General features: G+C 36.9%; 6 protein-coding genes across 6 annotated transcripts in view; 2 read left to right on the top strand and 4 right to left on the bottom strand.

The window, feature by feature from the left end:
• The window catches only part of CBG08038, a gene marked incomplete at both ends in the record, with an annotated part of 3,877 nt that extends 2,655 nt beyond the window's left edge, over nt 1-1,222 (bottom strand). The window contains one exon of the mRNA XM_002646107.1: nt 538-1,222. Coding sequence (XP_002646153.1) covers nt 538-1,222 — 685 coding nt within the window. The remainder of the gene's footprint in view (nt 1-537) is intronic.
• A 412-nt stretch (nt 1,223-1,634) lies between these two features.
• Nucleotides 1,635-5,690, top strand: Cbr-cyn-15 (the record flags this gene model as incomplete). Its single annotated transcript, XM_002646108.2, has 4 exons — nt 1,635-2,252; nt 3,000-3,803; nt 4,638-5,027; nt 5,583-5,690. The coding sequence occupies 4 exons, from the start codon at nt 1,635-1,637 to the stop codon at nt 5,688-5,690; spliced, it is 1,920 nt and encodes a 639-aa protein (XP_002646154.2).
• A 174-nt stretch (nt 5,691-5,864) lies between these two features.
• On the bottom strand, nt 5,865-8,631 carry Cbr-grd-15 (the record flags this gene model as incomplete). The annotated part of the gene is made up of 4 exons (XM_002646109.1): nt 5,865-6,220; nt 6,593-6,806; nt 7,079-7,189; nt 8,515-8,631. 4 exons carry the CDS (start codon nt 8,629-8,631, stop codon nt 5,865-5,867), a joined length of 798 nt encoding a protein of 265 aa, XP_002646155.1.
• A 1,182-nt stretch (nt 8,632-9,813) lies between these two features.
• On the bottom strand, nt 9,814-12,271 carry CBG08041 (the record flags this gene model as incomplete). Its single annotated transcript, XM_045241545.1, has 5 exons — nt 9,814-10,114; nt 10,166-10,312; nt 10,778-10,866; nt 10,911-11,111; nt 12,011-12,271. The coding sequence occupies 5 exons, from the start codon at nt 12,269-12,271 to the stop codon at nt 9,814-9,816; spliced, it is 999 nt and encodes a 332-aa protein (XP_045093641.1).
• Nucleotides 12,272-14,891: 2,620 nt separating this feature from the next.
• The window catches only part of Cbr-png-1, a gene marked incomplete at both ends in the record, with an annotated part of 4,589 nt that continues 3,339 nt past the window's right edge, over nt 14,892-16,141 (bottom strand). The window contains 4 exon segments of the mRNA XM_002646111.1: nt 14,892-15,011; nt 15,065-15,136; nt 15,185-15,319; nt 15,370-15,632. Coding sequence (XP_002646157.1) covers nt 14,892-15,011; nt 15,065-15,136; nt 15,185-15,319; nt 15,370-15,632 — 590 coding nt within the window.
• Nucleotides 16,071-16,141, top strand: part of CBG08043 — a gene marked incomplete at both ends in the record, with an annotated part of 608 nt that continues 537 nt past the window's right edge. Inside the window, one exon of the mRNA XM_002646112.1 lies at nt 16,071-16,141. This exon is cut by the window's right edge and continues 243 nt beyond it. Coding sequence (XP_002646158.1) covers nt 16,071-16,141 — 71 coding nt within the window.

Raw genomic sequence — 16,141 nt, forward strand, 5'->3', positions numbered from 1 at the left:
ATCGGATCGGATACGGAGCTCGCGAACGGACAGGATACGGATCAATCCGAATAATGTACTGCTATTTACTGAAAACGGTTCGCGTATGCGGTTCCTATTTCAACCGCGCGCGAACGCGAAGCGTCCGTAACGGACCGGTTCGCATTTTACCTGTGATAACATGTTTACTGGGGCTTAGAAAATTGTGTAGTTTGTAGTCGCTTAGCCTCAGTAAAACTAGCCGCCGCTCCAGTGCCACGTTTCAAGAACTTACTGAGGCTAAGGGACTTTTGTAGTTTGTAGTCGCTTAGCCTCAGTAAGCGCCCTTATTTGACAGAGTTTTACTGAGGCTAAGTAAGTTGTGTAGTTTGTAGTCGCTTAGCCTCAGTAAATCTCCTGAAAGAAAGCAAAATTTTACTTAGGCTAAGTAACTACAAACTACAAAACCTTCTAAGCCTCAGTACAACTTCGACTAGCCCTATTTCGGCTCATTTTTCTCTGTTTTCGATGATTTTAAGATCAAAATTTCGCAAGTTTTCTGTATTTTCTGATGAGAACCTTGTCTAAACGCAGTTTCTTCATTATCCCCAATAAATCGGTCAATTTTGTAAAAAATCTGCACTTCCATCGGGTTCCAATCCATATTCAGAACTTCTGGATGTCTTGAAAATGCGAATTTCAGCATTTCGAAATTCGAAAAATCGATTTCCAGCTGCTCTTTCTCGCTTCGTTGCTCTTGCAAAATTCGATATCCCGAATCTTTTTTGCTGAAAATCTTGATCGATTTTTCGCTTTCCACAAGATTCCTGTATTTTTTATCCGGACGAGTCTCCAGCGCTTTTTCGGCCTGTTGGCTTTTCAGAAAAATCGATAATTCCTTTAAATCCGCTTCTAGTTTATTCCATTTCGCTTGTGGAACGTCTTCTTCATCTCCATCGTCTTCATGACGGTATCTGGAGCTTCTGGGATTTCTAGAATTCTGATTTCTTTGCTTTTTTGATATAGAAGCCCGAAGCGCATCGTTCAAATCCCATTCCGCTTGTGCATTGAGTGGAATATCCCTGTTTTCAGCGCTGTGAATAGGTCTTTCTTCTTCTGGATTTCTTCGATTACTGGAGCTGGAAGGTCCGGCTGGTCCTTGACTTTGGGTCGTTGGAAAAACGCGGCCATACGATGGCGGATTGATTCGATTTCGATACACAATATCTTCATTTTCATCAATCATCTGGTTTAGGTAATCCATTTTTCTGGAAAACCCCTTTCTTTTATGAATTTTGTGTGAGAAAATTGGCTTTTAAAAATTAGAAATTCGCTGAGAAATCTCGCAACGACACTCCGAAATCCCGCATGCGCGCCCGGTCTATCGTAAATCGACACCGCATTTTTCGGAATTCAGAGTTTTTTTCAGTGATTTTCTCTCATTTTTCAAGGGATTTCGAAGCTTTTTCGCTGTAAAAGTTGGAGAATACGATTAAAAATAGTTTTGAATTGAAAAAAAATAGGTGGAAACATGAGAAACCATGTTTTCGGCCAGAAAAAAAGTCGAAAATTTTAAATATTTTTCTCCCATAATTTGGGCTTCTGACTGTTTTTTCTTTCGTTAAATCTGTTTTTCAAGCTCAAATCTCTTGTTTTTCAGCGTTTTTTCAGAAAAAATGGAGGATGATAAGGCGCCATCGACTTCAGAGCCTGTGTTCAAGGAACCGTCCCCAAAAAAGCCTAAACGACCAGCCCAGGACCTCCCAGAAGACCAACAACAGCCTAAAAAGGCTCAATTGAAGCACGAATCCGAATTCCTACGCTCAATTCCATCATCTTCTCAATACGAGAAGTCCTTCATGCATCGAGACACCATTTCCCATGTGATCGCCACCAAAACCGATTTTATCATCACTGCCAGCGTGGATGGTCATCTGAAGTTCTGGAAAAAGAAGCATTCAGAAGGCGTCGAGTTCGTCAAACACTTCCGGTGCCATTTGAGCGAATTCTCTCACATTTGTGCTAATATCGATGGAACACTGCTGGCGACAGTCTGTGAAGCGGATAAATCAGTAAAAGTGTTCGATATTGAGAATTTCGACATGATTAACATGATAAAACTCGATTTTCCGCCAAAAACCGCGATGTGGGTGCACCAAAGTAACGATCCGACTGCTCATCTTGCGATTGGCGCTGCGGATTCGGGAAAAGTGATTGTGGTCGATGGAAAGGCGTCGGCAACGCCGATTTGTGTTAAGGATAAGCTTCATTCGACACCCGTAAGAGCTATCGAGGTTTGTAAACCTTCAAAATAGTCGAAAAACGTAAAATTCGCTGAAAGTCAGGCAGATTTTCCATAAAAATAGAGAACAAAAATCGGAAAAATCCGAAAAATAGGAATTTTTTCCTCGATTTTTTGCAACATTTTTAGACCTTTTTCGGGTTTTCAGCTATTTTTGAAGACTCTTCTTCCATTTTTCCGAATTTTTTGTCTGAAATTTGATGGGATGGTGTTCAAAGTTACTGTAGGTTATTGTAGAAAACCTTTGTAGTTTGTAGTGTTCAAGGTTACTGTAGGTTATTGTAGAAAACCTTTGTAGTTTACAGCCGCGTCGCGCGGCGCAACGCGCCCAAGAGCCCTGAGAATTCAAATTTGCATGTACCCTGTTGCAACCACGTGAAAGCTGAAAAGGTCTAAAATTTTTGCAAAAAAATCAAAGTAAAAATCCATTTTTCTTTCGAAAAATTGTGAAAAATCACAATTTTTTGGGAATTTTCAGTTTTTTTTCAGAATTTTTCAGGTTTTTTTGAAGTATCTAGAAGGAAAATCAACAAAAATCTGAAAAAAAAACGCTGAAAGGGACTTCGAAGGGCTCTCATACTGTTTTTCGATGCGTTTTTCTAGTCTCAAAAGTTGTTTCTTCATCTTAATGCAAAAAAGTCGAAAAATTCACTGAAAATAACCCAGTTTTTTCCTTTAAAATCACGGAAATGTCGAAAAAGAGCCTGACATTCCCTAAAAACCATCCCTGTTCTTTCAGTACAGCCAAAGTCTCGATATGATTGTCTCCATCGACGAATCCGGAATCATCGAATGCTGGAGTGGAGATCGTGGTGATTTCGAGTTTCCCCAATCCAAGCTCTCCTGGGAATATAAGCTGGAGACCGATTTGTACGATTTCGTAAAAGCCAAAACGATTCCAGTGTGCGCTGCTTTCGACCCATCCGGAATAAAACTCGCCACATTCGCTGAAGATCGTAAAGTTCGAGTTTTCAATGTCAAAACCGGAAAATTGATAGTGACGATTGACGAAACGACTCACAGATATCAAATCGAGGCAAAGGAGAACAAGAATTATGGGCTACAACACATGGAATGGTCTAGACGACTAGCAGCTGAGAAAGAGATGGATAAGGATAAGAAAAACTCTCTGAAATACTCAAAACTATGTTTCGATGAATCTGGAAATTTCCTACTGTATCCCACGCCGATTGGTGTCAAAGTCTACAATCTGTACACAAAAGAGGTCTCCCGAACCATCGGAAGAGACGAATCGATTCGATTTGTGGCTGTTTCCCTTTGCAATGCCCTCCCGGACATTCGATCCAAACTTCAAGGCGCTGCGATCACTTTGGAGACGGCGGCAGCTGATAATCCGACGCTTAACAAGAAAACCGACCCGGATCCGTTGATGGTTTGCTGTGCACTTCGCAAGAATCGATTCTATCTCTTCACGAATACGGAACCATTCAATGTGGAGGATGACGAGGGAAATCCGTCGGTGTCGGGAAGAGATGTGTTCAATGAGCGACCGAAGAAGGAGGACTTATTGACTGCGTTGGATGTAAGCCTTTTTTTGAGCCAAAGATCATCTAAAACGGTTGAAAATGAGCCGAGATACGGCAATTTGAAGTTTTACTGAGGCTTAGAAATTCTTGTAGTTTGTAGTTTCTAAGCCTCAGTAAAACAACGCGCGTTTCCTGAGTGCTTCAAAGCTATTACTGAGGCTAGCGTAAATTTTCTAGTTTGTAGTCACTAGCCTCAGTAACTTTCCTCAAGCGAAACTGGAATTTCACTGAGGCTAAGAGACTACAAACTTCAAAGTGTTTCAAGCCTCAGTAAAAGCTTTTCTCTTGACTGGTTTTCGTTCGTTTTCAACGGTTTTTACAGCAAAATTTTGGAAATTTTAGTAAAATTTGGTTTTGAAAATAAAGTAACTACAAACTACAATAAAATCCAGAAATTTTGAGCCAGAAATGACTAAAAACGCTTGAAAATAAGCCGAGATAGAAAGCGCTGAAGTTTTTACTGAGGCTTAGGAGATTTTTGTAGTTTGCAGTTTCTAAGCCTCAGTAAAATCTTGAAACTGAAATGATTCGTTTTAAAATGTTTACTGAGGCTAGGAAGGTTTTCTAGTTTGTAGGCACTTAGCCTCAGTAAAACATAAAGCGTGTTTCCTGTGGCTAAGTGACTACAAACTACGAAACCTTATAAGCCTCAGTAAAACTTTCAACTAGCTTTATTTTGGCTAATTTTGCTCCATTTTCGACGGTTTCTCGGTCAAAATTTCGCGAAATTTCTGTACAATCTTGTTTCTTAAGTGTAGTTTGCAGTGTTGGCTTCATGCTTCATTAAAAAATCACGCGCTTTTCCTGGAAAAAAAATCCCGAATTTTCAGACGGAAGGAGGAGAGAAGGTGCTGAACAAGGAAGCCGTCATTCACACCTCATTTGGAGACATCACAATTCGTTTATTCGGTGACGAATGCCCGAAAACCGTCGAGAACTTCTGTACGCACTCTCGTCGTGGATACTACAACGGTCTGACGTTCCATCGTGTCATCAAATCGTTTATGATTCAAACTGGAGATCCGACTGGCAAAGGAACAGGCGGAGAATCGATTTGGGGTGAAGATTTTGAGGACGAATTCCATCCACGTCTCCGGCACGACAAGCCGTTCAAAGTGTCGATGGCGAATGCGGGCGGTGGAAATACCAATGGATCACAGTTCTTTATTACTGTGTGTCCAGCTGATTGGTTGGATGGAAAGAATACCTTGTTTGGAGAGGTATGATTTTTTAAAAATAATCATTGAAACCGGAAAAATAGCAATTATGGATCAATTTATTGGTCAAATTGGCTGAAAATTGCCTAAAAACTATTTTTTGCACTTTTTCATATCGAATTTTGAATTTCTCGCGTTTGAAAACCCCGAAAAAGAAAATTTAAAACAAATTGCCACCGGTGGGGGTCGAACCAATAACCCCTAGATCCAAATTTTTCGTTGAAAATCCCACTCGGCCATCCGAGCACTTCATTCTAAACACCTGTTTTAAGCCATTTTGGGCTCTTTCGATTTCCACTTTTCCGATTTTTCTGCAAAAATTGTTTTAAAAAATTTACGGAGGCTAAGAAAATTGTGTAGTTTGTAGTCTCTTAGCCTCAAGAAAACTCAAGTCCACTGTATCTCGGCTCATTTTTATCCGTTTTTGATGATTTTTGGCTCAAAAGTTCTAGAATTTTAAGTATTAAAAAATTCAGAAAACCAGTAATTCGAAAAATATTGCAAGATTGAAAATTTCTACAGTAATCTACAGTAATTTCAAATCCCTCAATTTTTTAGGTAACCGCCGGAATGAGTGTGGTCCAACGCGTCAATCAGGTGCCGACATTCGAGCGAAGTGGCCGTCCCCGTGAAACGATTCAAATCATGTCAATTAGTTTGAAGTGATATCTTCATTGACTTTTCCAGTGATTATTTCTGTCGATTCTCATTTTTCCTACCATTTTCCCCCATTTTGTATTGTTTCTCATTCAAAAATTCAGTTAATTTATTTAAATTCTCTTTTGTAGTCATTTTTCAAATTTTCAATTTTACAGAAAAAAAGGAAAACAATAGAAATTATCATAGTGTATAAGGGGTTACAAGATAATTTCCACCGTTTTTACCATTACCATTACCACCATTACCATTTCTATCATTAGAGTATTTTCCTGTACCATTATGTCTGCTAGGCGTCGCATAGACCAGAATAGTCCGCCCATCTCTCTGCATTTTACAAACGTAGTCCGAATAGAAATGGATTTTTGAAGCGAAATCGCCGACGGCGGCGACCGCTTCGAAATCCGTGCCAAAAACGTCTTCAGTGACATCCGCAAGCATTGTGGCCATTTTTTGGAGATTACAGGCTTTGGATTCTTTCATTTTTTGAGTAGCGTTATGGATTACCTTCTCCAGATGAAGGTTGCAGCACATGTAGCCTGAAAATTTGGGAAATTTGACCCAAAATCATAAAAAAACGGTTGAAAATGAGCCGAGGTACGGCGCTTTGAAGTTTTTACTGAGGCTTAGGAATTATTGTAGTTTGTAGTCTCGGGAAACGCGCATGCTGTTTTCCTGAGGCTAAGCGACTACAAACTAGAAAACCTTGTCAGCCTCCGTGAAAACTTTGAGAAGCCTCAGGGAACGTTCTTTGTCTTACTCAGGCTACAAACTACAAAACTTGCAAAGCCTCAGTAAAGTTGTGAGTGAAAACTTCAAATCGCTGTATCTCGGCTCATTTTCAACCGTTTTTTAATGGTTTTTAGCTAAAAATTTCTGGAATTTTTTGTAGTTTGCAGTACTCTACTCACCACTGGTTTCTGTATAACACTGTCTCAGGGGGTATTTGCCTGGCCATGGATACTCATCAGCGTACTCGTCAGCCGGTTGTTTGTAACCATTTTGATAGGAATTCGTATTATATCGACCTTGTTCTGGCTGATTTCCTTGACGGCCTTGTTCCTCGGTATAGGATGCACGGTTTTTACGGAGTTTGGATTGATCGAATAGTTTCGAGAAGTCGATCTGAAGAATTATTTGAAAAATTCTAGAAATTTTAAAGCAAAAATCATCGAAAACGGTTGAAAATGAGCCGAGATACATCGCTTTGAAGTTTTTACTGAGGCTAAGAGATGTTTGTGGTTTGTAGTCTCTTAGCCTCAGTAAAAACTTCAAATCGCTGTATCTCTATTCATCTTCAACCATTTTTGGTGATTTTTGGCTCAAAATTTCCGAAATTCTTTGGAATTTTAATTTTTCGAAAATTCTAGAATCCCGAACATCAACTTTCCACTCACATTTTCCGAAACGTTTCTTTGTGGAATAACAAATGGCTCTCTGATATAAATGGGTCGACCGAAAATGTAGACTTTTGAGATTGGGGTGTTGTTTGGAGCGGCACTGTACTTCTGAAACAAAAAAACAATGTATGAGCCAATCCGTTCACTTTGAGCTCAATTATCTCAATTCCTGTGTAAGATATCAGAATTTTGTTCACAGATAAATTGTTCATCACAATATCACAAACATTTTATCAGTTGACACATTTTAAAAATCTTTTGCAGGAATCGAGATATTTGGGATCAAAGTTTGAAGCAAATACAATACTCCATGTTTTTGCTAAAATTATAAAAGTTTACGAAAGTGTTTCAGAATTTTTCAATGTATTTGAAAATGTCAGAATATATCAAACAAGACTAGAGTTTCATTTTTGTAGTTGACAATTTTTTCAAAAAATTAGGCCCTGAGGATATACGCCACGTGGAAGTGGTCCTAGCGCGCCACCCCCTTTTTAGGTGGCGGAGCGAGCAGCCTCCATGGCGCTCTCACTTCCACGTGGCATATCTCCTTAGGGCCTGATTTTCGGGAAAAGTTGCCAACTACAAAAATGAAGCTCTAGTTTTGTTCAGTGCGTTTCGAAACTTTCATAAAAATTTGTTCAGTTTGAAGTACTTTCCAATAGCTTCAAAATTTTCGTTTTCAGCTGTTCTTCAGCAGCCTGAAATCGAAAAAAACATATTCGGATAAGAAGTTACATTCTTAGAACTTTCTCAATTTGTCTGAAAGTTTTAGATTACACTAAACAAGTTATGGGCTTCATTTTCGTAGTTGACTATGTTTTTTGAAAATTAAGTCCTGAAGAGATATGCCACTTGGAAGTAAGGGCGCCTTGGCGGCTGCGCGCGCAGTCACATAAAAGGGGTGGCGCGCTAGGCCCTCTTCCACCTCCCCAGGGCCTAATTTTTCAAAAAAGTTGTCAACTACGAGAATTAAGCTCTAGTTTTGTTTAGTATATTTCGAAAATTTCAAACAAATTAAAAAAGTTTGAAATACTTTTGTAATTGTTCCAAGATTTTGGTTTTTCCGCGAACATCGAAAAGAAATAGCATTTTTTGGGTTCAGAATTGACTAGAACTTATTCAATGTGTCTGGAAATTTCAGAATATACTCAAAAAAACGAGGTGTTCATTTTTGTAGTTGACAATTTTTCCTGAAAATTAGGTCCCGAGGAGACACGTGGAAGTGCCCCTCTTTTTTGACGACTGCTCCCTCGCTAGGGTGAGCGCGCCTCAAAGTACGTCCTTTTTTATATGGCATATCTCCTCAGGACCTAATTTTTCGAAAAAGTTGTCAACTAAAAAAATGAAGCTCTAGTTTTGTTTAGTATATTCTGGAAATTTCAATAAAATCGAAAAAGTTTGAAGTACTTTTGTAGTCGACTGAAAATACAAACCTCCTCCCCAGCGCTATCCACATGTGTAACCGGTATGGAAACCACCAAATAAACAGTGGAAATCAGAAAAATTGAGGAAATCACTAGAATATTTTCAGCGAACGCCGTCGCGGCCATTTTTGAGGAGGGAAATGAATCTGAGACGGGCGGGGGGTACACTGTTTTTGGAAACAAAGAGGGAAAAATGGGTGAAACGGGTAGATTATCCACCTCCTTGGGATTCCTAATCCCCCGCTGCCAATGGGGAAAAAAGTAGCAAAGAAAACCAGATTTTACGAAAAGTATGATACATTTTGTGACATTTTTTTGAGACAAAAACAGAAACTGCTGGAGATAGAGACGTTTTTTGCTGACTGAAGATGTTCTACAATAATTGTAGATTGTAGTAATTGATTCTGCTAGAGTTTAGTTTTGAAACATTTTTTGGGAAGTCTGGGAATCTGAAAATTGGATAATTTTAATAAAAATTTTGAATCGAATTCCAGATGTTCAAATTGACTATAATTAACCTAATAATTTTTCAAATTACTCAACTTTTTCGAATTTTCTGCGTTTCCTCATTTTTAAATAATTAAAATGTTCAAAAAAGCATGAAAAACCGTCGAAAACAAGCTGTGTTAGCGCACTTTGAAGTTTTTACTGAGGCTAACAGCAATTTGTAGTTTGTAGTTTTTCTGCCTCAGGAAACGCGCATGATTTTTTTCCTGAGGCTAAGTGGCTACAAACTAGAAAAACATGTTAGCCTCAATAAAAACTTTAAAACGCTCTAACTCCGCTTGTTCTGGACCGTATTTCATGATTTTTGGCTCAAAATTTCTAGTTTTTCAAGCAGTAGTTTACAAGTTTTCAATCTCCTGCAAAATTCAGATTTGAAAAATATCGTGTTTTTGAGAAACCAAGTTTCCAAGATGGTTTCTCAAAAAACCTTGAATTTCTTAATAACTACAAACTACAAATATCTTCATTAGTGAAATTTTTTTTTAAACCTTCGAAAACGGTTGAGAACAAGCCGATATACAACGCTTTGAAGGTTTTACTGAGGCTAGGTGACTATAAACTACAAAATGTTTTAAGCCTCAGTAAATTTGTGAGTGAAAATTTCAAATCGTTGTATTTCTGCTCATTTTCAATCCTTTTTTAATGATTTTTAGCTCAAAATTCTAGAATACAAACTAAAAAAGCTTCTAAGCCTCAGTACAATCTTCAAAGAGCTATAACTCGGTTCATTCTCAACCGTTTTCGATGATTTTTTGTCTCAAAACATCTGTAATTTTGACTTCAAACTACAGAACATTTTTATTATATGGCGGGAAGTGTGAAATTGAACAGCACAAAATCGTGATAAAACATTTTGACAAGCAATTCCATGAGATACGGACTAGACCTGAGACGTTTTTCGATGAATGACGTGGCTTTTGAATCTACAGTACTATGGGCGGTTCGGCCAGATGATAAGGCGGTTTGGATATAAGTCAGAGAGGATTCAGGAACAGAATGTTCTCGAAAAATGGGAAATAATTTTGAGGTAATTGAAAAATTATGAGAGGAAGAATAAGGGATGAATGTAAAGTTTTGAAAATATTGATGAAGATTGCACCGCCTGAAATTTAATGTAGTCTTTGTAGTTTTTGTAGTCTTTGTAGTCTCTTACCAGCTTTGCGGGAAAAAATGCCGGTCTTCGTAGGTTTTCTGGAAGCTTCCACGCTCGATTTGACCCCACATTCTCGCTAATTCGGTCTCCATGAAACAGGTGAGGTTCCGAGCGCAGCCATTGCAATATTTTTGAATTACTGGTTTTCTGAGAGAAATTTTGAGCCAAAAATCATCAAAAACGGTTGAAAATGAGCCGAGTTACAGCGATTTTAAATTTTCGCTCACAACTTTACTGAGGCTTAGAACATTTTGTAGTTTGTAGTCTCTAAGCCTCAGTGAAACATAAGGCGTGTTTCCTGCAAAGATGGCTCTTTTAAGTGTTCACTGAGGCTAGCAAGGTTTTTTAGTTTGTAGGCACTAACTACAGATTAATATTAGCCTTAGTGGATTCCAGTTTTCACTGAGGCTAATAATAACTTGTAGTTTGTAGCGACTTAGCCTCAGTAAACGCGCCTGCGCATGCGCGTTTCCGCATGCTGTTTTCCTGAGGCTATGTGACTACAAACTAGAAAACCTCGTTAGCCTCAGTAAAAACTACAAAGCGCTGTATCTCAGCTCATTTTCCACTGTTTTTAATGATTTTTTGCTCAAAATGTTTTGTAGTTTGTACCTATAACACTTATCAACAAATCCAGACACAAATCGCTCGAATGGGTGTCGAACCATCATGATATGAGTCCAGTTGTTTGGAGTGGGAAGCTAAAAATATTGATTTTTGAATTTCCAGAAAAACCATTGCTCACTTTGAATTTCTTCTGAATACCTCCCAAATTTCGAAACTCATTTTTAAACATACAAAATCGTATAATTTTCCAATCCTTTAATAATTCCCGATGATTCCCAATAAACTTTTTTTCGTCCCTCAAATAGCAGAACATTGATGTCATTACAGTACTCATGGATTTTTGAACAACACATGTGGATAGTTGATAGCGAGGGGCGGTCTAAAAAATAGATCAGATTTGAAAATAAAGAAAAAATATTTTTGACTTTTTTTTCGAAAATTTTTCCATTTTTTGAAAATTAACTTCAGGGCAAAGTTTCAGAAAAATTGCCAAAAGATTTGAGCCAAAAACCATCAGAAACTGTTGAGAATAAAGCGAGTTACAGCGTTTTAAAGTTTTTACCGAGGCTAAGTGACTACAAACTAGAACGCTTTCTAAGCCTCAGTAAAAACTTTAAAGTGCTGTATTTCAGCTTGTTGTTAACTGTTTTTGATGATTTTTGGCTCAAAGTTTCTGGAATTTTGCGCTGAGTATCATGGGTTTAAAAAGTTTGTAGTTTGTAGTCATTTTTTAATTTTTTAAACATTCCAGAAGTTCAAAAACAGGTTCTTCTTAAACATAGTATTTCACAAATTTGATTTTTAGAAAGGCCGAAAATTACAAACTACAAACTACAAAAAAAAAGATAGAAATTTTGAGCCAAAAACCATCAAAAACTGTTGAGAATAAAGCGAGTTACCGTGCTCTGAAGATTTTCCTGAGGATAAGCGACTACAAACTACAAAAAAAGTGTAAGCCTCAGTAAAAACTTCAAATCGCTGTAACTCGGCTCATTCTCAACCGTTTTTCGTTATTTCTGGCTCAAAATTTATAGATTTTTTGTAGTTTGTAGTATGAACTGTCAACTTTTCAAAAATTTTGAAAAAAATTACAATTATTTTAAATTTAATAAAATTTCTACCCGAATTTCCCCCTCAAAATCCTTGAGGCTTGGAAGACATGGAGATGGATTCTGAGTGCAAAGTTCGACAGCTGACAAGTTGGATTTTCGACGTGGAAGAACCTAAATAGCCGAGTTTTTTCTAGGCCACAAAAAACGAGGCCACCAAATTCCTCACATTCAAATTCACCCGAATCAAATCATCAATTTTGTTGAGTCGTTTCTCGGATTCTCGTTTTTCCCAATTTAGTAATTTATAGAGTTTCGGGGTTTTTGGGATTTTTGTAGAACTTTTTGTGGTAGAAAAAATAATAATTTCAGTGAAATTTGAAATTTTCGAAAATTCAAATTTTCGAAAATCCGAATAAAATAGACAAAATATGGCGAAAATAGTGAAAAAGGAGATAAATCGAAGTTGTAATCTTCGGTTTGGTAACATTGAACCGGAAAAAAAATGATGTGATTTTTACATTTTTTCGATGATGGACAGACACCCGAAAAAAGGGATTAACCGGAGATTTACTGTTATTTTTTACTCTTTTTTTGAAACTGTTCTTTAAAAATTGAAATTGTTATGGAATTTTGGTAGCTTGTATACATCAAACATCACATTTTACGAAAAATTGCAGAAAACAATTTCAGAAACATCTCAAAAATTGACCGAATTACGGTTGTTTTACAGTTTTCGTGGTGAGACCCAAAAATTTATATATTTTAGAACCTTGTCAAGATTATACTCATTTCAAAGCTCATAATTTGAGGATTTTGAATAGTTTTGAATTTTTGAAACTGCTCAAAAACTGACCAAGTTACGGTGGTTTTATTGTTTTCGTGGTGAGACCCAAAAATTTTGGGATCAAAAAATTTCCAAGTTTCCGGAAGCTGGTCGAAATTATACTCATTTCAAAGCTCATAATCTGAGGATTTCGAATAGTTCTGAATTTTTGAAATCGTTCGAAAACTGACCAAGTTACGGTGGTTTTAAAGTATTCGCGGTGAGACCCAAAATTGACCATTTCAAATCATTTTAACTTTTTCGAATTGCTCAAAAATTGACCGAGTTATGGTTGTTTCACAGAATCATCTAAAAATTGGCAGTTTAGATACTAAACTTCGTTGGACCTAAAATTATTGAAAATAGAAGAAATTTGATAGGGTTTTTTGCTGATATTGATAAAATATCATTTGTGATTCAGAAAAACCTGATCCCGAACTTCCAGGACCATTTTAACATTTCATCCAGACTGTCCAAAGTGGAAACTTCTGAAAATTGCCCATTTTTCGAAAAATTCGTCCCCAAACTTTTGGCCACTTTATCAAACTTCTAAACCAGTTTAGAGAAATATCAATCGAGAAAATGACCTTGGCGCTAAATGACCATTCCTTTAGGCTCCGCCCACTTTTTTCTCTTTTTAAGAAACCGTTTTGTTTAACTATTCTATCTTCTATTAACCCTCTTTCTTTAATTACAACCGTCTGATTTAGGATGTCTATTTTTTTTAAAAATTTTTTTTGATTCTTTGGAAATTTCTATTGTATAACCTATATTCATCTATTACTGTAGCAATTTGATGGGTTTGAAAGGTATGACTTTCAAAAAAAAAATATATATATATTAATTTTTTTTTCTTTTAGATCTCATTCTTTTTCTAAAATTTTGTTCAAAAACCGAATATTTTATTTGAGCTTTAAGGTAAGGCTTAATCTTTTATCAATATTTTAAAAAATGGCACCTGAAATTGAGCTTTCAACTTTAGGCCAATTTATCTCGGTTCCTATAAAAGATATCAAAAAGTTGTCAACTGATAAAATATCGCTGACATTATGATAAGTAATTTATCAGTTGCAATTTTTTTGCTATCTCCCACAGGAAATTAGATCTATGGGTTCGCAATTGAGACACCTTTAATGCACGTAGTTCTAGGTAGCATGCGATACTTTAATCGTCTGAACGCGTTGTTCTCAAAACCCTGATGTTTTTGTTTTTATATCGTTTTGTAGCTCTTTTTAAGCTCTACAAAATGATATAAACAAAAGTATATTTTAGTTGCAAGAGTTTGGTAAAGGAGCCGCTCTAAATACAGTAGCTCTAGGTGCCCCCCCCCCCCCTAACTTTCAACTTTGAATCGATTTATCTCGGTTCCTGTAAAAGATATCAAGAAGTGGTCAACTAGTAAACTGTTGCTGATAATATGATACGTAATTTTTAGGTGGACCACTTTTTGATATCTTTTACAGAAAACTAGATAAATCGACTCGAAGTTGAGGCTCCCTTCTTTAGACGGCATGAGCCGTATGCGATATACTTTAATCGTCTGAACGCGTTTTCTCAAAATCCAGAATTTATAGTTTTGTATATCATTTTGAAGTTCTGTCTAAGGTCTACAAAATGATATATAAATCCATGAATTTTACTATCAGTGATAAGAGTTTGAGCCGTTTAAAATACAATACCTCAAGGTGGCTACCATAAATACTTCAAACTTTGAGCCCGTATATCTCAGTTCCTGTGAAAGATATTAAAAATATGTCAACTGATAAAATGTTGCTGACATTATAATAAGTAATTTATCAGTTAACCACTTTTGATATCTGTTACAGAAAATGAGATATTTGAGATCAAAGTTTCTCCATTTTATACATATTTTTTCTTTGCAGCGAGAAACATTGATGAAGCAATTCAAAGACAGATTTGTATCATTGAAAGTTGTAACTTGCTCCAACCAAAAATAATTGTTAAGGTATATTTCATTTTTTCAGCCTCCAATTCCATTGCAGACCAAAAAGTTGGGGCATTTGAAGAGCTTCAAAACGGCAATTTATTTATTTTTTTGTTTTGACGGATGGGTCGATTCGAACTAAAGCTATCCCAATTAATTGTATTGAGTTTTTTTTTTGGAAAATTTGATAAATTCCTTTCTCTTAAAAGTGTGCATGTTTAAAGCAATGATAAATTACATTGAAATCCCGCAACTAAGAATCATATCATACAAAAAACCCAAAAAAAGGACACTTATCCCTAAATAAATAACAAAAAAGCAGGCGAAAAATTATAATTATCACTTCATGTACACTCTGACGACCATACTCTCCGTCGCTTCTGCCACGTCATCTTTTTCGGTTCTGAAGAGCTGTGCATGCTGGAATGCTTGGTTTCTCTCACCGCCAGACAGGGTGACCTGGAAATGATTCAAATTATTTCAAATTTCGCGCCAAATCTTTCAAAACTTACCGTAATTTTCAAAACTTCCGGTTTCGGGTCCTCAATTGTCAAGTTTCCACTGGCTGGAATTCTCATGCAAGTCTAAAAATTAGGTTATCGATTGGGGAATCTCAAATTTCAGATATTCACATCTCCTAAACACGCAATAATCAATATATTCCCATTTTCGAATTTTCGAATTCCCGCCATTCGAATTTCCACTTTTTCGATGGTTTTCTTTGAGTCAGTAGCGACTAGTGGAGCGAGATTGAAGTGCCAGGAAATCTGAAAAAATCGATAAATCCAAATAAAATGTTTAGAATTCGAATTATTACATTTCCCTCCTTTTTCCCATCCTCTCGACACAAATAAACCATTTTCCAGTCGTTTTCCACCTTTCTCTGGATATTATTACACTCAAATGTTTGTGCTACAAAGCCCTTTTCCGGCGTCTGCGAGTACGAATCTCGATTCACATCGTACGAAAATTCCACGTGGTTTGCGTCATTTTGGATTCTGAATTCGATCGGTTTTCCGAGCACTTGGGCTTCTGGATTGTCTCCCAACTCGCCACGAGCACGACGCCACTCTTTGGAGCCTGAAAAATCGGGGAAAATTCCATTAAAATCGATTTTTTAAGCGAAAAAAAAAAATCAGTTTCGAAGTTTTTACTGAGGCTAAGAACTCTCCGCTGTCTCCTCTCACCAAAATATCTCCCAGGTTTTTTTTGAGATAATTGTAAACATCTGGATCATGAAACCCATATGCCGAATAAGTATCTGCTACAGTAGAATTAAAACCTTCTTTTCCCAGAAGTGCCAGTGCAAACAACAGTGAGATTGGAGAGAACACATAGGATTCTTGAGTCACTACCAATTTAAGAATATCTATTCCAAAAGTTGTTTCTAAACCGGAAAGAGAGGCCATCTCTCAGAGTTCAGAACACAACTATACTGATTTTTTTCGCATTCTCGCAACATTTGTTTGCTTTAAACGTAAACAACAACTGTTGCAAAATCACACTTTATTATTTTGAATGGTGCCCTATGAAGATTGTCANAAGAGGACGGATCACGAGAAGGAATGTGATCTCTATTACTCATGCTT

Source organism: Caenorhabditis briggsae (genome assembly GCF_000004555.2).
Source record: "Caenorhabditis briggsae complete genome, chrI, whole genome shotgun sequence".
In the NCBI taxonomy this organism is placed as follows: Eukaryota; Metazoa; Nematoda; class Chromadorea; order Rhabditida; family Rhabditidae; genus Caenorhabditis; species Caenorhabditis briggsae.